The sequence below is a fragment of the Stegodyphus dumicola genome, chromosome 9 (genome assembly GCF_044657685.1).
Source record: "Stegodyphus dumicola isolate Sdum_Otavi_A_Nest chromosome 9, ASM4465768v1".
In the NCBI taxonomy this organism is placed as follows: Eukaryota; Metazoa; Arthropoda; class Arachnida; order Araneae; family Eresidae; genus Stegodyphus; species Stegodyphus dumicola.
Window position 1 is genome coordinate 113,832,694 of NC_140776.1, and position 21,677 is coordinate 113,854,370.

Here is a 21,677-nt window from a genome sequence, read left to right on the forward strand (position 1 = left end):
GAGAAGGGAAAAGTACCAGTTTGGAAATCAGTGCTACAAGTGTATCCAAAAATATTATTATAACTTTTAAGACATCAATTTATGCATTTCCCCGTATAACACATATATATATATATTTATTATGTAATATATCATATATCTTTTGAATTTTTTAGGTTTTAAAAGAGTAAAATTGATGAAATTACATCTAAATTAGCACAGATTTTATACGGCTCTGTTGATTTCAACTACAATTAAATATAACAAACTAGCAATGTAAGTATATTGATTAATTAAAGCAAAAGCACTTTTTTTTTAATAATTTTGACTCCATGTCTTCTCTAACTGCAAATAAGTGGCATAATAATGCAGTGAAAATTACCAAAAATGTTTTTGCTTTAATTAATCTGTGTGCCTACTATTGTTTTCTTAGAAAGCTCTATATCCTTTTCTATGAGTAAAACAAAAAGAGAGAGATCTGTAGTAGTTGTACTAATTGATAAAATTGTGTAGCCAGTCTATACCACTGTAACATCATTTTATTGCCTAATTTTATACCATTTCAACATCATTTTATTGCCTAATTTTATGTTATGTTTTCCATACAAGTTCTTAAGAGTTTTTTGTAAATATATAATTTAATTTTTTATACCTCAAAATAATAAAACTCGATGAACTTCTTAGTATACACACGCTTACTTTTTAAATATGTGTCATTTTTAAGAAATGCATATTTATATCAATATTATGTAGTTTATTATACAGTCAAAAGTCATTAATCCGGACTCGTCGGATTAACGACTTCTGGATTATCGATTTTTCCAGATTATAGATCATCAGTTTAAATCTGGTAAGATGGCATGCAGAAATTCTAAAATTAAAATATGAAACCGTAATTTATGAAATAAAGAACAATTATGATCTAAAGGGTATCAAAATTTACAAAAAAAAAAGCTTAATATTTATTTGTTTACTTTATTAAAAACTTCTTTTAATGTAAGTTGTTTAGGTTGCTTCGTTTTATGTGATAATACTTTCTCTTTAATTCTACAAACAGACATAATTTCTTGTTCACTTACAAAGTTCCGCTGTTCAAGTCCCGTAATTGCTGTGCCGAGAATACCGACTAACTTGACAATCGAAATTTTTTCGTTTTCACTAAGCTCTCTGTCACCTTCTTCATGTCTTTATCCATTTTTTTCAGCAATTCCACTTTTTGTTTGATGGACATCAAAACATACTTTCGTTTTGTAGATCCTTTGGGAGCTCCAGCATCGGAAATTCTATTTGACATAATCGAAAGTTCAAGTTTACTTTTATAAAATTGCTCTTACAGTCTGCAAAAAATAATAAGCAGGATCCAATTCGAAGATTAAGGAACAACGCCATCATCAACATTAACTGAAATAGATAATTTTAGGTTATACCGTCCGTTATACATAAAACGCGCACGTGAAAACGTATTCTGCGCTTGCGCACACGCATATGTGCAGTCGTAAAGGTCTTACGCACACGCGTAAACGCCTATGCGCATGTGTCAATGCGGCGGATGCGCAGAAAGTTTTTAGCTTTGAGGTTCGGATTATAGATCATTCCGGATTATAGGTGTCCGAATTAACAACTTTTGACTGTAGTATGTTCTGTTTCTTCAAGAATGTAAATCAAGAATTTTGATTTGAATGTAAAATTTCTTTCTGCTGTTGAAAATGATATTTATGTAGTTTCTATTAGTAAAATTATGTAACAAGCAATTAATAAGAATATCAAGCAACACTTAACATTCTAATCTAACACACAGTTAATGAGATATATGAATTAAGTGTTGATTTCAGAGGTAATGTGGAATTCATTAATGTTTTAATTTAGCTTTTCAAATGCTTCTTTACAGTAGTTACTGTAATTAATTTTTCATTTGTTAACTTAAAAACTTAACTATACTTTGATTTTATAAAATATATTCTAATATGCGGCAACTAAAAATCTATTATAAAGGAAAGCCAAATATTCACAAAGAAAATATTGTGGGCTTTAGTACAATATATTTTTTGTGTGTGTTTGTTTGGATAGAAGTAATTTCTGTCTTTGATATGGATATTCAGAGCTCAGTATATTGTTACTTGGATAGAAGTAATTTCTGTCTTTGATATGGATATTCAGAGCTCAGTATATTGTTACATATTTAATCATTTATTTATTTTTAATTTTTATAAATATTTTTCCTTTGATTTTATATTAAAATATGTATGTGGTATATATGGTTATATATAACAATCTAATTCAGTCATTAAACTTTTCATTCCTTTGAAAGTGCTTTTTATTTGAACTGTTTTATCACTTTTCCAATACAACATATTAACAGTATTATCCCTTTCTATTTCTTTACACAAAAAACTTTTTTCTTGCTTCAGTTGCTTTATAAACTGAAAGTTGTATATTGAATCTACATCAATTTACATGTTTTCTTAATTGTATATTATCTCTTCCAAGCAGATACATAAGTTGTCTATTAGGTAATGTATATATATTATTACGGTTTTTGTATCTAGTAGAATTGTAATTAAAATTGTTTTATTTTCCCATGCAATGCAGTGCGTGACGAGTTTTAGGAGAAGGCTACGCCAAAAAAGTAAAAATACAGGAGCACATGCATTTAATAAATAGATATCTCTTAATTTATAACTGAATAAATGCAATTGTGTGCCAGCTGTAACTGTAACACTCTTTTGCTTTCCATAAACCTTGATAAAATAGATTTACCAAAATGTTCCCATGCATAATTAAAAAGCCGGAGAAAAATATCTCAGTTTAGTTGTTTATTTATTTGTTGTTGTTGACTGTAGAAAATTTGCGGTGAGATCGGGTTAGCTTTCTCTGCACTTTGAATTGTGTTCCATTTAACGTTTTAATAGTTTAAAATAAAGCTACTGATAATATATGAATTGTACGAATACTTGTGAAGGAAAATTTCAGCAGTTTGTTTTATTTCTTGTGATAGAAATAAATTTTATTAACTTTTCATCTCACTTGTGCTTTCAATCTATTGCGAACCCGTATGCACGCAACAATATATATATATATATAATGTTTAGAATACTTGTTCAGCTTAATGTACAATTATTTGTCATATATGAGGGTTTTTTTTTTTTTTTTTTTTTAAATATCAGATGCTATTTTAATTTTTAAAAAAGCTAAATGAAAAAAATAAATAAATAAATAAATAAAATAAACTGAAGTTTTGAACTGTTTCATTTAACAAATGTTAATGAAATAAATGTCTTCATGTGCTTGCAACTCAGTCTGCACTATTTTTTAGCTACACACTACAGTTTTGTATTCTTCTCCTCATAAACAATTACTATTTTTACATTTGTGAGTACATTCTGCTATATAGTAGCATCCTAAAATACACAGCTATCTCACTGGTGTTAATAAATAAAAAATTCTAGTCATGTAAGAAGATTGTTATTATATTAGAAATCCATCTTCTCTAAACATTAAGAGTATTGACTGAGGTCAGATAAATAACAATTTAATAAAATAATTTCTCCTAATTGTTTAAATGGAAGATCATGCTGGCTACTATCATGCAGAGGTGGCCAAATGGCTACAGATCATCGCAGAAAATGGTTATGCATGTCATAAAATTACACTAAGATCACCCAAAATTGGCATTCAGATAATAACATCTCAAGATAGTAGATATTAAATGCATTGAATCCTAGGCAGAGGATAATCACAGTTTCTGTTTCCATTGCCTTCTGAGAAATGTTATTGGACCATCTACAAACAGCTAGTATGACCTCCTCGTAATAGTGTCATTATCAAAATGTGTCGCTAAATTTTTTCAGTATTTTCCCATTTTCACGACTCCATCAAGTTTGTCCGAAATGAAGTAAAACGCCTTTTACTTGGAAGAATGAGGTAACATCTTCCTGAGCTGTTAATGAATCAAAAACTATTAACATTTTGAAAAGAAAAAGGGCATTAAAATGTAGTCTACTCACATCTCTTGGCTTCTTCAGTCATATTTTTAGAAAGTTTGAGCTATTTCTTCAATCAGCATCAGTTCTGCGCAACAATCAATAAATCCCAGCCCCATTATAAATGATATTCTGGAGCTAATATAGTTGGTAGAACTCCATATTTTCCTTTTGCTTGCAACTTTTTACGTTGCACCGCCAAATGTTTTCTTTTATATTATTTCATTTCATGACTATTTTAGCATATTCAAATGCGCAGTAAAATGTCTCTTTCCTGGAAGAATGAAGCGGCATCTTCCTCAATCATCTGCAAAACATTTGTTAACTTTAAAAAAAGAAAGAAAATATATTAAAGTGTATCTACGTATAGCTGTTATCTTCCTCAGTCAAAGTATATAAAAAAATTATTCACGTATTTTTGAAAAAAGAAGATGTGTTAATGTTGGAAAATATGACTTATTGTAACCCTTTTACTGCATCATCTCTCCTCCTTGAAATGTTTATTACGCTTAGTTCTTATTTTTAATGGGATATAGTAGTTACTTCTACTTCTTTTTTCTACTGCTACTGTTTGCATTGAGAACCGACTGTTTCAACCTAATTAAGATGCAAAAACGAAACGTGATGTTACGTCATCTGGAAAGCCGAATCGTGCCGATAGTTGATTGGTTGCCGTGCGTCGCTCTGGCTCAGCCTTCTAGTTCCTGCTTTCCTGGCTCTTGGGTGTGCAGTTTCCAGCCCCTATTGAAGGATGCGTGCAGTCCGGTGAATAAGTTCCTTGGTTCTTGTCCACAAGATGACTATTCCTGAATAAGTTCCTTGGTTCCTGTATACAAGATGACCTTTCCAGAATAAGTTCTTTGGTTCCAGAAGCTACAATGTGAGTGACTGCCGTGGGCGGCATCCATATTCTTCATGAAGGCGACATTTAAAATAAGTTACAGGCGATTCCTCGTGTTCAACTACTGTAAGCGGAGTTAGGCCGGATTTAAGTGCTTTCAAGGACTTAATTTAAATTTCAGGTGCTTTCTTGATCATTGATCATGGACTTATTGAATGTGTAGCCAATTTCATTTGAGACCGCATAATTTCTGTTTAGGACATTTTGTTTGTATTGAATGCCAGTATTTTTGGAAACCAGGTAAAATATTATTTGATGAATGAAAGTTTGAAAATGATGGTTATATTATATTTTTTATAAGACTCTGATATTGTTTAAATTTATTCTTTGTGTTTTTATTTTTTATATATATATTGTTAATAAATTGGTTAAGTTTGAAACTTCTTTGTTGTCTTCAATGTCTGCACAACATATAATCTCAGGGAGCTTTTATTGCTACTACTGCTAAATGTTTAATTTTATAAACTTTAAACTTTAGCATCATTTTGGTTATGGGCCCAGCCCCTGAGTTATCTTTAGTGCAGACTTTTGAAGTTAATTTAGGACTTAAGATACTGGGGGGTGGTTTTTGTTGAAATTCAAATATGGCTACTGTTAATGTTATGCATAATATTGCTAAACTTGAGGCATGTAATTACTTTACATGGTCTAAAGATATGAAGTTTGTTTTAAATGAGAAAAATGCATGGCTTTTGGTCAAAGGTATTGAAAAATGTCCTGATTTAAATGATGTTAAGGGTATTACAAAAGAAAATTATTGCCAACTATCAAAATAGAAGTCGTTTGGCATTATCTTTAAATTATATGAATGTAAGCCCTGAATATAGAAACTTGATAAGTAAAATTGATGACCCGGTAGTGGCATGGAATACGCTTGCCAAATACTTCCAGCCAGATTATCGATCTAGACATATGTCCTTGTTTTCAGAGTTCTTAAATTGTAAAATTAAGCCAAATGAAAGTATTAGTTTCTTTTCTTCTAGATTAAAACGCATAACTGAACAGTTAGCTGATATTAATCAGGCTGTAAGAGATGTATACATATGTTTTCAGTTTCTTACATTCCTTCCAGATAAATATGATCAAGTAGTTCAGAATGTTTTGAGGTGGCCAGATGAAGAGTTCATATTTAAAAATGTTGAAATACTAGCAGAGGAAACACGTCTTGGTTTAAGAGAGATAGATAGGGAAAATTCCAATAAGACTATAGAAGTCCAAAGTACTCACTGTGAACCCAAAGTTAAGCAGATTAAAGGGCCCAAGTGTTATAAATGTGGCCGTTCAGGTCATATTAAAAAATACTGTAGAATGAAAGGTAATTTTTTCAGATCACCCTCGCCTGCTTCTTCTGTTTCCTCAGCTGTATCTAGTAGTAATAAAACATCTCCTAAGTGTAAGAATAAACCCAAGTTGAGTAAAGGTAAAAATAATTCCCATGCTCAGTCCCATCTTATAGCTCAACCTAATGTTAACAACTTGGAGGAAAATGATGATAGTTGGATTTTTGATACTGCTGCATCTCATCATTTTTGTAAAAATCATGAATTGTACGATACTTTTTCTCCTGTGAAAAATGAGAATATGCTAGTAGCTATTGATGGGGTAACTTTTCCAATTCATGGGAAGGGTACTGTTAAAATGAAATTTGGGGATACAGTTATTTTGCTTAAAGATGTTTTATACTCACTTGAACTGAGATGAAATTTAATATCTGGACCTAAGGTGGATATCAATGGAGCAAGATTTTATGGTAAAAATGGGCAAATTAAAGTTACTGATGATGAAAATGAAACCTTGTACAAAGCTAAGTTGATAGGAAGTAACTATCATGTATTCCCGAAAATAGTGAAAAAGGGGGGCAAATCTGTAAAACGAGGCATCCACAGTTCAGCATAAACAATAGTGAATTATGGCATGGTCGGTTTTGTCATATAAATTATGGTGCTATTGTCAGGACTAGTAAGAGACATTCAGTTTGAGGTCTTCCTGTGTTAAAGCACTCACCTAATTTGTTTTGTGAACATTGCCAAATCAATAAGCAAAGACGAATCTCCTATAGACCCTTAAGAGTTATTCAAGTAAAAGAGGCCACTTGAAAGGGTTTTTTCTGATGTATGGAGACCTATTAACATTACAGGTGGGAATAGTGAATGTTATTTCATTTCCTTTATTGACGAATATTCTCGTTATGTAGTAGTGTACCCCATTGTAGAGAAAAGTCAGGTGTTTGAAGTATTTGAAAGGCATATAGCACGTGCGGAAAGATCTTTGAACCTTAAGTTGAAATACTGTAGGACTGATAATGGGCGAGAGTTTGATAATGAACAATTCAGGTCATATTGTAATAAAAATGGTGTAAAGCACGAATTTACAGACGTATATACTCCGGAACAAAATGGAGTTTGTGAGAGATTCAATCAGACAGCTCTCAACAATGTACGTGGAATTTTACAAGATAGTGGAATGAGTCCTGAATTTTGGTCAGATGCAGTGATGTACTTTGCATATTCATTTAATAGAATTCGTCATAAGGGCCAAGGTAGAACCCCATTCGAATTGTACACTAAGCGGAAACCATCAGTACATCACCTTAAGGCATTTGGAACGATTGCCTATGTGGGAATTCCAAAGGCTAAAAGAAATTCTAAGCTTGATCCAAAGGCAACGAAGGGCCGATTGATTGGGTACAGTGTACGAACAAAAGGGTACAAGATTTGGTTGGAAAATGAGCAAAAGGTAGTAGAAACCTTAAATGCTACTTTTAAAACGTCAATTGGAATGCAGAAAAGTGGCAGTGGAGCTGCACTGGGCACCCTTCCTGATTTGGAATCCGAAGAGAGGATAGAGTTCCAATCTACTGATACTCCAGTTGGCTATTTTCCTGAAATAGAGAAAAGAACCGATACCAATGTACCTTCTTCTACAACTGGCACTGACACTCAGTCTACATTGAGACAAGTAACTTGGCTTCGTAAACCTGTTTCAAGGCCAGACGGCACTCGTACGGATGTGTATTATTATGATAGGGGGTCCAGTCAAAGACTACGATCACCAAATGACGTAGAAAGGTATTGCACTGAACATAATATTCAGTATGACCTACCTTGTTTGATTTCAAGGGAAGAAATACTTATAGTGGTGAAATCGACCCAACTGGCACTCCTTCAACGTCATATACCTGAGATAGCTGACTAGAGGTTTCAATTCCAAACACTTATAACCAGGCAATGGAATCCACAGAAAAGCTTAAATGGATAGAGGCAATGGCCAACATGCGAAAGCATAAGGTATGGCATCTTGTTCCACTTCCTAAAGACAAGACTCCACTAGGTTGCAGGTGGATTTTCAACATTAAACGTGACGAATTTGGAAACATTGTTCGTTTTAAAGCTTGTTTAGTGGCTCAGGGTTATCGGCAAATTAAATACAATACCTATGATGAAACCTACTTTTCTGTAGTTAACTTTTCAGTAATAAGGCTCTTTTTCTCTCTTTTAGTTGCACACCTTAAATGGGCAAATATACAATGCGACGTAAAAAGTGCCTATCTCTACGCTCCTTTATCAGAGGAAATTTACATGTCCCAACCTCAGGGTTTTGTAGAGCGAGATAAAGAAACTTTTGTGTGTCGTTTAGATAGAGCCTTGTATGGTCTGCATCAGAGTGGGCGATTATGGTACTACGAGTTGGATAGAACACTATGTAACCTAGGGTTTATCAAGTTTGAGTGGTGTAATGTGTGTCTATAGTTTTAAAGATTTTGTAATTCTGTTGGTTTATGTTGATGATATTGTTGTGCTTGGAAAAAGTGAAGTTCAAGCTAAAAGGATATTAAAAGTTCTGAATTCACATTTTGATTTAAAAATTTTAAGTAAAACAAGAAAGCTTTTGGGTGTGGAATTTGAATATGAGAACAATAATGTTTTAATTCATCAGCAATTATATATAGAAGACATAGTTGATCGTTTCAAGTCTTTTAAAATACAAATTACTTCCCTTCCAATAGTTAAAGGTGTGAAATACTCAAAGTCTGAAAGTCCCAGTACACAAGAAGAAACGACTGAAATGATGAATTATCCTTATAGAAATGTTTTGGGATGTCTCTCGTTTCTTTGCAATCGTACTTGTCCGGATATAGCTTATGCTGTTAATATATTTTCTCAGTTCCAAAGCAATCCTGGTAAGTTTCACTGGGAAGGATTACTTAAACTTTTAGGATATGTTTCCAATACCAGACATTATAAACTTAAACTGGTATGCAAGGAACTGAAGCTCAATATATATTCAGATTCGGATTTTGCTTCAAGCAGGGATGATATGGTGTCTATTGGTGGACAAATAGCTTTGTTGGGAGAATCACCTGTATCTTGGCGTACATTTAAAGAAAGGGGGGTGAGTGTGTCTACTATGGAGGCTGAATTTATCTCCATGACTGAATCAGCAAAAGAATTAGTTTGGTTTAAAAACATTTTGGATGAATGCATTCAGTTTAAAATTGCAAGTAACTATGTTTCAAAACCAATATTATTTGCAGATAACATGGCTGCTATATGTTTTACAAAATCACCCATTGAAAACTCAAGGACAAAACATATAGATGTAAAACTATTTTTCATTCGTTATCTATTGAACAAGGAAATTTTTTATTTAAAATATGTTCCAAGTAATCTGGCTGATCCCATGACAAAACTGCTGACTAAGCATAACCTGATAAGATTTTGTGGAACAATTTTCTTATGAAACTTGTTTTTGTGTATATTTAAATTAAGAGTTTTGTTTAGTTGAAAATAATATAAGTCATATTATGATGAATATTAGGTAAATGTAAAACTGTATAGTGTAGAAAGTTGTATGATTGACCAAGGCCATGAGTAAAAGTATCGAGTGTATGACCATACTAATGTCTTTGTATTATTTTGTAACATGTTGGACTTTCTTGTTATAGTAAAATTTTGAATAATGGGATAAGATGTTTCCAAAGGAAAATTTTCTTAAAATTTTTTGAATTGAATGAAATTGTGATATTTATTTATTCTTGCTTTGAATTTTGTAAAGATACTGGCGTTCAGTTTTATTTCAGGTCAGAGATGATGATGTGGGGGGCATTTGTTGGAAAATATGACTTATTGTAACCCTTTTACTGCATCATCTCTCCTCCTTGAAATGTTTATTACGCTTAGTTCTTATTTTTAATGGGATATAGTAGTTACTTCTACTTCTTTTTTCTACTGCCACTGTTTGCATTGAGAACCGACTGTTTCAACCTAATTAAGATGCAAAAACGAAACGTGATGTTACGTCATCTGGAAAGCCGAATCGTGCCGATAGTTGATTGGTTGCCGTGCGTCGCTCTGGCTCAGCCTTCTAGTTCCTGCTTTCCTGGCTCTTGGGTGTGCAGTTTCCAGCCCCTATTGAAGGATGCGTGCAGTCCGGTGAATAAGTTCCTTGGTTCTTGTCCACAAAATGACTATTCCTGAATAAGTTCCTTGGTTCCTGTATACAAGATGACCTTTCCAGAATAAGTTCTTTGGTTCCAGAAGCTACAATGTGAGTGACTGCCGTGGGCGGCATCCATATTCTTCATGAAGGCGACATTTAAAATAAGTTGGCGGCGATTCCTCGTGTTCAACTACTGTAAGCAGAGTTAGGCCGGATTAAGTGCTTTCAAGGACTTAATTTAAATTTCAGGTGCTTTCTTGACCATTGATCATGGACTTATTGAATGTATAGCCAATTTCATTTGAGACCGCATAATTTCTGTTTAGGACATTTTGTTTGTATTGAATGCCAGTATTTTTGGAAACCAGGTAAAATATTATTTGATGAATGAAAGTTTGAAAATGATGGTTATATTATATTTTTTATAAGACTCTGATATTGTTTAAATTTATTCTTTGTGTTTTTATTTTTTTTATATATTGTTAATAAATTGGTTAAGTTTGAAACTTCTTTATTGTCTTCAATGTCTGCACAACATATAATCTCAGGGAGCTTTTATTGCTACTACTGCTAAATGTTTAATTTTATAAACTTTGCTTTAGCATCAGTTAACACGTGGCCTGCTCAGTTTTTCTCATCCGAAATAGACCAATTAAGTGATCACTGTTAGTGCAAATTTCAATCCACCTTTCAAATGTAAAAGAATCATAAATAATGGTGACTACAACAAGACTTATTAAAAATACATTGCAGAAATCATCGTACAGAACTGCAATACATATCTTAAAATTAATTCAAAATCGTTAAGTTTTTGTATGCAGTCAGCTGTTTTTTACTTCTGCAGTAGTAAACAAATAGCTTTATTTTGCCAAATTTGAATAGTTTATATTAAGACTGTCATTAGTAATTTCTTGCTATTTTTGATGAAGTTTAAAAACTAGGGCCATAAAAATAAGACAAAAACATTTTTACTGTAATATTTATGTTAAAATTTATAAAATAAACTTTTGAAAGAACTGCATAAACTGACAAAAACAAAGCAAAATTTTCTTGTAGACTGAAAAGTATGAGAATTCTGAATATTCTTTGCACAGAAATCAAAAGTTTTTAATGGTAGCTAACTTTTATGACATATATTTAGTTATTTAGAGGTTTTTTTTTTTTTTTTTTTTTTTTTTTTTTGGAGCCTATTCACAACACAAATTTTTTTAAAAAAGGAAGTAAAAAAACCTCTGAAAAGTGTGATGAAGATTCACAGTTTAATGATGAGGTGATAATATATAAGCAAGAAAATTTCAGCTTATTGCTTTTATGTTATTTGTTTTAAACTAATGAAAGAATTTATTATTAAATTTGAATAATTTTTAATAATGATAAAGGGATAAAAATATATGTAAACAAATTTATAAATGACACATTAAGGTTTACTTTTCTAAGTGCTGAAATAATTTAAAAAATTTAAATTTTTAATTTATTTAGCTATTTTAAATGCAAGTGCTAAATATTCATTTTCAACTGAAGATATAAAAACTGATTAAAAAATATTTTGCACCAAAATAAAATTTTGTATTAATATGCACAAAATTAAAAATCGATAATTCAATTAATTAAGATGACGAGGACACACACTTGTTGACACAAAACCATGAGGTAGGAAGTAGTTAATGTCTGTTGATTTACAATTGATACTTTTTTTTACATTTAAATGAACATATATCAATGCAGTGTTATCTACTTTTCTTGGTGCAACAGTAATTAACCTGAAACCAAGGGTTTGATTTTAGCAAAATTAGTTAAAATTTTCTTTAATAAAATTATATAATAATTTTTGCATTCTTTTCATGTTATAGAATCTATAGCACACATGACTGGCAGTTTTTGTTCAGGCTATGCCAGTCACTGTGGAATTATGATATACAATTTTAAAACTATATTCTATCAAATTCTATACAGATATCCAGCTAATAATGCTAAAAAATGTTGCATATTGCCAGCATAAACACAAGCTAAATGGAAAGGAAGACAAAACAGACTTAGCTCTAAACGTGTTAAATAATTTTATAAGATAAAGTGTACCTCAAATTTTTCTTCCATACATGTTAATTCAATTTCAAGCATGCATACAGAAAAAAGAAACAAACATGGGTACAGCTCCCAAATTCTACTGAATGTTAAAAAAAAAATGCTACCTTTCATATAAGGCACATTTCTTTATCTGCAAGGTTATCTTTCCCTAGATTTCTGATTTTAGGTGATATGAAGCCATGATCCAAATAGATATTTGTGGCTATTTCATTTGTAATATGCTTTCCTTTGAAAATTTCTGTAATTTTATGCATTATCAGCCAAAATATCTTATTTTAAAAAATGTGAAATTCAAAATTAATTACATAGATCTAACATTATATAATATCTTCTGAGAGAATGTCATCTTAATCAAATTAAAACCAATAATGAAATCAGTTAAATATTATACAAGAAATCTGTATATATGTGACATTATTTGCTAACATATAAATTCATCTACCACATAAATAAATTAAAATTATTTACTCATTATTTACAAAACTAAATTCCAAGTATAATGCACTGAAACTTCAGCATCACAGCTAGTGAATTTAATCAAATCAGATCAGAAGTATCAAATCGTTTATTAAAACTACTTTCCGAAAGTAAACATCCTGTTCCATTTCCAATACTATTTTGGGTTTCAGGAAAGTGTTGCATAATAAATTTATTTACAGCCAGGGATTTATAAAATATGTAAATCTATTCTGGACCTCCTCTCTGTAAAAGAAAAAATAAATTACAATCAAAACTTGAATTTCACATTAACATTTTGATGAGGTAGAATGCATTAAAAATAAAACAGCTAGAGGAAATGTTTTAATACTTTCTATGTTAAAACGAGATATACATATTTTAAAAATAACAAAATACTTTTGATACCCCCAAAATATTTCCTATGATAATTTTATAACAGATTATTTATCACAGATATAAAGAAAGAAACAACTTGCTGGCAAATATGACAAATTAAAAATGAGTTAAGAGTTATCTCATTTTTAATGTGAAAAGAAAGGCTTCTTTCTGTAAGACACTTAAGAGTGGATAAAACCTTTTCTAAGTGAAAAACTGCTCTCATTATTTAAATTAATCAGTTTGCCTTTTAGAGATTATTTTAATCTAATGTAATAATACTAAAAAATTTTGCATATTTATTTTGAAACTTCATTAACATGCAGTGCCTTCGAACACTCTATATAATAATAAAAACCAATCACCAGTATTCACCATAATGTACCAATCCACTTTTAGCACTTGTGTATTATGCAACATCTGCAGATACATTGACTTCATAAAGATGAAATATATTTTTAACATCAGGAGACAATTTTTGTTTTTTTTTTTTTTTTTTGTTGTTGTTTGTTTCTGGCAGATACTGTTTAGCAATCAGTCATATCAAATTGCTATCCTCCACAGCTTACCGCTGACTTCATTTGAACTCTATTAAATAAGAAGGCAAATGACTTTCCTTGAACAATTTCCAGTCTTGCTCTAAAGCATTGCTGGCTGTTTTGATATTGCATTTCTATCACGTATAGTTTCATTACACAAGAATTGAAATCCTTAACATTTTTTGCCAAAATACCATATGCCTGGAAGTAATGGATTGCTTCTGCTTCATTAAAAAAAAAAACTCATGAGATGAACAAACATTGTTCCTGGAGCTTTCCACAGGAAAAGTTTTGCAAAAACAAAATTACATAATGCAGATATGTGCTTGATGTAATGGGTCTAAAGATGATGCTGAAATAAGAAAATGGCTCTCCTAGTCAAAGGAAAAGGGTTATGAAAAGAAACAAAAAATATCTTTTTTCCCCCTCCAGAAGGAATCAGCTTATGCATTTGCCAAATGCTAGAAAGAATCGTATATTTGAATCGGATCTGATGTTTTTTTGCAAAATATCATAGAGTCTGGCTAATACTAAAGAACCCAATGTTTTATAAATGTTAGTTTATTATTACTCCAATGATAAAATCCACATTTTAACTCCAGTGGCTCACATTTGTGTTTAGACACTTGTGTTTTTCAAATTTGGAAATATCAGTTACTGAATTGTTTAAAATGACATTATTTTTTTCACACATTTAAAAAAATTTTATTTAAAATGTTTTTTATAAAAAGAAATTTCATTCAAAAATTAATTCAGTATTTCATTCTGAAAATGAAAGTACTTGGACTCGTGCTAAGTACCTGGACACTTTAAGTAAACAATTTAAATTTAACAAAAACTTATATAATAAAAAATAATAGACATTCAATGTTTCTTTGGATATCCTTTAGCTAAAATTACACTTTTCATGCATTTTAGCATGGATTCAAATAATATTTTACTGCAAGAACATTCCATTTTGTTCCATTTCTCTGTAACAATTGCTTTTAGTTTATTAAAAAAAATTAAATAAATAAATTTAAAAAAAAAATCTGAAAGCTTTCAGATTTTACATTATGCCCAAAGGAGAGGTTTTTTTTTTTTTTTTTTTTTTTTTTTTTTTTTAAATGTTTTGTGAGTTACCTTTGTTTATTAAATATCATGTTCTTCGCACTTAACCCATAAAATTCAGTTCAACAACAATATCACAAAATAATTTTAAAATGAGCATATCTTTAGAATTTTCATTACACAGTCTTGCGCTGGAGATAATTTTTTTCCCTTTTTTTCCTGTACAGTGTTGCCATTGCTGGCTTTGAAATCATTGAGTTTGCTAATAAAAAGTTTGTTAAAAGTTTTATAAAATACGAAATAGATAACAACACAAAGTCCAAATTTGGGCTTCCAGATGCCCATATTCAGGTGAAATGTACATTATTCAAGATTTGGAGGCTCTAGGTACCTGCGTTTTACCACAGTGTGACAAACACACATACATTTATGCAGATTCTTTATTATTTAATTTCTTTAAATATAATACAGGGTATAATATTTGGTGGTAACAGTTTGAAAAGTGAACTGACATTTCAATGCAAAATGCCAAAATGAAATTAATAGCCCTTCTGGGCTAATGCCCTTTGGGTTAAAAAAAATCACGTTTTCTTATTTTTCTCCCAGTTTTTCAAATTATACTATTGCTGTGCAATTGGATATAAATCGAGAGGATTTTGATAACTTTATGATAGATGTATAATAACCAGAAGGGAACATTGAGGGTTGTTTTGTTTAGGACTGAATGAAACTGAATGTATTTTGCTTTCTAAGTTTTCATTAAGAATATTTATGTATTGATACTGATAATTTTATTTCCTGTAAAAAACTAAACTTCAAATTCTGTAGGTAGCGAAACATCTCCAAGCCATTAAGTCTCCATTTATTTTTCAGATCCAATTCTTCATTTACCTTTCACCCCACAGTGATTCATCCATCTGACACAAATATATCAAATTTAACTCCTCTGAAAATATAACTTTGTTCCAGTATCATACATCTTTACTTAACATGGATTTTGCAAAACCCCAGGCATATTTTCTTTGTTTTCTTGTCAATGATGAATTTCTTTCTAGCTGATCATCCATAGTATCCATGTACCACAATGGCTCTCCTACCAGTTTCAGGGTTAACTTTCGTTGCAAACTATTTGTCTACATCTGCTGCAAGTTTCACAACACTAATATTTCGGTCTTATTTGATTTTTTATACGGTAAATCTCCATTTCCTGGTCTTAGCTTTAAATATAGTCAAGACTTAATGCATTTTGAACAGTTCTATGCTATTTCGATAATTTTCTATCATCTTTTACTTTTTTTTTTTTTTTTTTTTTTTTTTTTGATATTTTAAACATTTTTACTATTTTTAAAATGATGAATAATTCAATTTCTAAGCGAATTTGTCATGTTTATTTCAGATATGGAGCTGTTAATATTCTTGTGATATACTTTTATTTAAAACAAAACATTGTGAACATTGTCTACCAAAACATTTCAGCAAAACTTGAATTATTATATGAGCTACTAAGAAACAATGTTTGAATAAATTATTTTACTACATAAAATGTTTATCAAGTAAGGCTAAATATAGAGAAAAAATAATTCATTTAAAAACATTTAAAGTCTGTGCTTCAATATTTAGTACAAGATTTATGCAAATAACTTTAAAAAATACAAGTGTTTGAAACAAGTGTAAACCATTGCAATCACGACAATTACTTACATTCTAATGACTTAAAAGCATTCAGTGCTCTTTACAAGATTTTTATTAGAATGCACTTTATAGCATGAATTTGGCTCAATTCTGTAAGCTAAGCAGTGACCTAGAAATGCTTTTAAATATAATTTCTTATTTAAATCTAATTATTTTGTTATAAAAAACCTTATAACTGTAAACAGTGAAAGAAAAGCTATAAGTAATTTATTTATATAAAGACATGCCAATTAGAACACTTCGAAAATCGTTTCATTTTGCATAGCTATAAAAAGATAATAATACTATAAAAAGATAATACCAGGTATCTATAATTCATTATGCCCATTTTGCTGAAGTAGAAAGACTTTAAAAAATAAATAAATAAAAGAATAAGTCATATCATAATAATTATAAGTCCCAATTATCTGATATGAATAGGGTTGACTGGTGATCATACAGTCAGGAAAGCTGGATAACATGAAGCAAACAGAACTGCTGGGAAAAAAAAAAAAAAAAAAAAAAAAAACTATACACAAATTCTATTATAATGTGGTCTAGTAAAGACGAACATAATTACTGTGCACTGAAATCAGTAAGCAGGCTTTCCTTTTTATGCATTAGAAAATAAAGATTGACTCACTTACAGTATGTAATGAAATTGCATATGAGAAAGGTGAAAAGCTTTTAGACTCACAGGTAAGAAGCAGTGCTAGGTAGTTAAAATTTTCTAAGTTAAAGCTGGAAAATTGTGAAATGTGAAGTTCTACTACACAATGTGTGAAATGTTGCAAAAACTAAATTGTCTTTTCAGTGTTTTGAGATAGAAGCGACCCTGTATGAAGACAAAGAACCACCTTCCCATGATAAAAATGCATAAGTTGCTTTGTTCAATTGTGGCTTCATCTCTCTTCACTATCCACTTTATTCAACTGATCTAACCCCCTCATATTTTCATTTGTCCCCTGCTATGAAAAATGGTACTATTCTATTAGAGCAGCATCAGTTAAAAATGCACTATTTTTCCCTTCACCAACTGTTGCGAAGTTTAAAATTATGAAGCAATAGTAGAGCTCAAAAGTCTAAATAAAAAAAAATTACTTCTGTAAAAAGTAATTTTTTTTTTTTTTTAAATTTCACAATTCTTAAAAAAAAAAAGGAATTTTTTTTCTTTTTAATTTTTTAATCTACAATAGTCTACACATAAATATAAAATAATAAAACAAAACGAAATTTAATCTAAACAGGTTGCATAAAGAATATTCTATACATAAATAAAAAATAAAAAAACAAAAGGAAATTCAATCAGGTGGCACAAAATTACAAATATCATTCAATATTACAGAAAAAATTTCAGTTTTTGAATATAACCGACTATCAAATACGGCTCTAAATGGTGACGAGCTGTGAACTGCTGACGTTTATTTCTTCATTTAGCACTGCCCTACAATTGTTCCACAACATGGCTTCCGGTTTCAGAGTCTACAAAATTATAATTCACAGTGTTCATACCTAGCATTTCTTATATCCTTTCCAACAGTCTGAAAATATAATGATGCCATTCGCGTTATTTTTCTGAATAGCAGTCATCAATATTGTAGCACAACATTCGGGAAAGGCGACCAGAAAACATTCTTTGATTTCCAGGCATAAACCCGTTAACGTTCAGGGAATTAGAGACAATCATAACAGAAGTGGAAGCTATATTGAACTCCAGACCTTTAACATTTACATACTCGGATCTAGGAGAGACAGAATCTTTGACCCCTGGTCACTTCTTAATAGGAAGGCGATTACTATTATGGCCACAAGGAAGCTCTAAATTAACTTCAACAAAGGGTCTTACACGTCGATTTAGACATCAACAGATACTGGTAGAAAGAATCTGGAAAAAATGGAGGCAGGATTATTTGATGAATTTAAAATCTGCTCATCATTCCAAATTGGTGAAAACAGGAACCTTTTTGAAGAAAGGAACTATTGTATTAGTGCATGAAGATAAAATTCCATGGCTGATGTGGAAGATGGGCATCATAATGGAAGTCTTTCCTGGAAGAGATGGCAAGGTGAGAGCGTGTGCTGTCCGCTTGCCTAATGGCCATACGATTAAAAGACCAGTGCAACTACTAGTGGAGCTGGAATGTAATAAGGACAATTATGGCAATTGTCCTTCCGGGCGGGAGGATGTTGCAACTCAACTCTTGCTGAGATCCGATGGCTGAGTGACGTCATCTCGAACTCTGAACTCTCGCTGAGAGATCACGAGAACTCGGAACTGAGAAGTCGCACGCTGCGACGTGCGAACATTTAAAACCTTTTCATTATGTAAATATTCTGTAACCGTTTGTGTCTTCATTAAATATGTTTGTGTTAAGAAAGTTTATCATTTATGGATTAACCCCTTCAAGAAGAAGATCAACCATCGGATCTCAGCAAGAGTTGAGTTGCAACACCCCTGAATATCCATTGTTCCAGAAGAATACATCCAATGTTGTTTTTTTCTTTTTGTGAAAAGACTTTTGTTTATTTCTACGATTTTGTTGACTTCATCGATTTTTTTTTTATGAGACATCAAACTATTTGCACTATTCCAATCTATTGTCATATTATGGGTAATTTCTAACTCAGGGTTCGTACACATTTCTGCACATCGAAATGAAGCACATTTAAGGACCAGGAATGAAAAAAATTAAGGACCCAACAACAAATAGGAACTGAATAAATTCAATCAAAGATATTAGCTATGCCTGAACTTCGCTTTTGTGATACCATCCGAAGAATAAGAGAGGTTCATAAGTAGAATGCATTATTATTACACATAATTTGATAAATGTAATTATAAAACAAATTTGAGAATAAAATCAACTTTATAAAATTTATCACGTAGCATTAAATATTTTACCCTTATAATAATTGGACATATTTAAAAGAAGATTAATGACATTTTATTTGTGTTTTGCTAACAGCTTTATATTGATTTTTTTTTTTCTTTTATGTTTCATTTTGTCACATATTTGCTCAGTTTAGAGGTTTATTAAATAGCAGATTGATTTTATGCCAAATGGCATAGGTTAAAATGAGATGTAAAATCATAATCAGTATGATTAGTTACGGAAGACTGGCTGTTGCCACCACTGCTGCTTGCCTAGAGAGAGACCTGCTGACCAGAACAAACCTGAAAGCCTGATATACGCACAGTTGGCAAGTTTTGAAAGTTAGTTGTGCACAGTTAGTGTCATAACTTGGTGCAGAGCTTCTGGGGTTGTAACCCAGTTAATATATTTTAAAGTTCCAATAAGCCACTAAAGCACCACATTTGATAAATTACTTTCCATTAAGTCTCATTAGGTGCAAAGAATTAAGTTGTACATTAATTTACATTTCTGTGCTGTATCTTGTGACCACGATAAGGCAATAACATGCAGAGATAACTTTTAAGGGTGATCAGTTAGCTACAAACAATTAAATTAGCTAGTTAGATACTCTTAGTCATTATAGATTCACGTGGCCACTAGTAATTTTTTTTTAAATATTCATTAAAAAAACACTATTAAAATCACAATCTATTAACATGTCACAGTTTAAAATACATGTTATTTATGACATTGATTCTTAAACGATATTAAGATAACTACACATTAAAAGCTACAAAGCATTTACGTTTTGTAGCAACAATACTCAACAAAATATTAGTGCATTTTTTTAATTTGAAGCCTTTCCAGATGACATTCTGGCTAATTTAGGTCAATTTCCTTCTCTTTAAGCATTTTTTCTAATAATTAGAAATTTGATTCATTTATGCAAACTGATATTCCCACTAGTTTCTCTGTATTTTATCTCCTAACTTATCAATCTCTCATCTATGTACCCATGAGGTTTTACTTGATCTGATAAAAGTTAAATAGTCCAAAATCCCTGACAGATGTGAAGCAAATTATGACTATGTCTGAAAGTAACTACAAAGTCAGATAAAGTTTAAATAAATATCTTATTTAAAAAGACCTTAGAATATAAAGACACGCTCATATGCTAGCAAAATCAACTACTGCTTATGGTGATCCAATTAAAGAGGAACAGTCAAATTCAAACTAAAAATGTGGAATAGAAGTCAAAGACTTACATAATTTAATTTTAATCTAAGCTCAGTAACACATCATAACAAACTCGTACTAACGTATTTATCACATAACAAATTCAGATATCAGCAGTGATAACGCAAAGACAAATAATTACAAATTACCAGAGCTGGTACCAAATAAATTGGCAGAAACTAATGCAGCGTGGAAGCGGAGGCCAGAAACAAATTCTGTCTTACAACCCCAAAACCTTAATTTAAAAACTATCTCAGTGATTTTCATTCTGCTGAGGAAACGTAAAGGGAAAATTATAAATAACTGTTTAATTTACATAGTAATAACTGTATGAAGAATAAACCTCTTTCTCTTTATGTATTCGGATTCTTTCTTCAATATGTTTCCTCTTCATTTTAGAATTTTCGGATTTAATTAAAGATTTCTGTTATCCTAAAAACTAAATGCATTTAGAATGTATACGAAATGGTTCTAACTTGATTTCTTTAGTAATACGAACATTCAGATTAAATATAAAATGATATATGGCCGGTTATAGAGCGGGTGTAGCAGAATTTTTAGAATTTAGTGACACACCGAGCAACAAAATCTAGAAAAGGCAAAATTTTAGAATTTAGGAAGGCACTAGGCAGCAGAATTTAGGATCCAGAGAGATTGCATCAGATGGGAAAATGTGTAGCGCCAGCCCTGTGTATGATGCATGATGCACTGATACATATAAGATTAATCTTTTAAATTGTCAATTTTCAATTTCTTTATTAATAACAGAATTCTTTTCTATAAATGTCTGTCCATGTGATAAGATTAGAAGCATTTTTAATATTTTCTGTGCTTGTGTCAAGGGGAAAGTAGAGAAAACAAGGAAAGCTTTAAAAAAAAAAAAAAAAAAAAAAAGAGAGACTTTTAGTATTATAAGTAAAATATTCAAATATTATGTTTTCCTTGTTCTTCTGAAAATTCTTCAAAAAGTAAAATTTCATCACAAACTTTCTGTAAAATACATTTATTACGTGTTAATACCTTGAAGACATTTTTCTGGAATCTTCTAGATTCGTTAGTCCATAGACATTGACTTCAAATCTTTCTTAACTTTCCAAGTTGCAATGTC

General features: G+C 30.9%; 1 protein-coding gene across 3 annotated transcripts in view; it reads right to left on the minus strand.

Moving 5' to 3' along the window:
• Positions 1–12,337: 12,337 nt before the first annotated feature.
• Positions 12,338–21,677, minus strand: part of LOC118195754 (alpha-ketoglutarate dehydrogenase component 4) — a 38,247-nt gene continuing 28,907 nt past the window's right edge. For 2 of the 3 annotated variants that reach the window (XR_004759318.2, XM_035367077.2), the window contains one exon: positions 12,835–13,086. Coding sequence is in view for 1 of the 3 variants with exons in the window: in XM_035367077.2 (XP_035222968.1) it covers positions 13,069–13,086 (18 nt within the window). In the remaining 2 variants the exon portion in view is untranslated. Of the gene's footprint in view, positions 13,087–21,677 lie in introns of all 3 variants that reach the window. The other variant, XR_004759317.2, reaches the window with a different exon arrangement.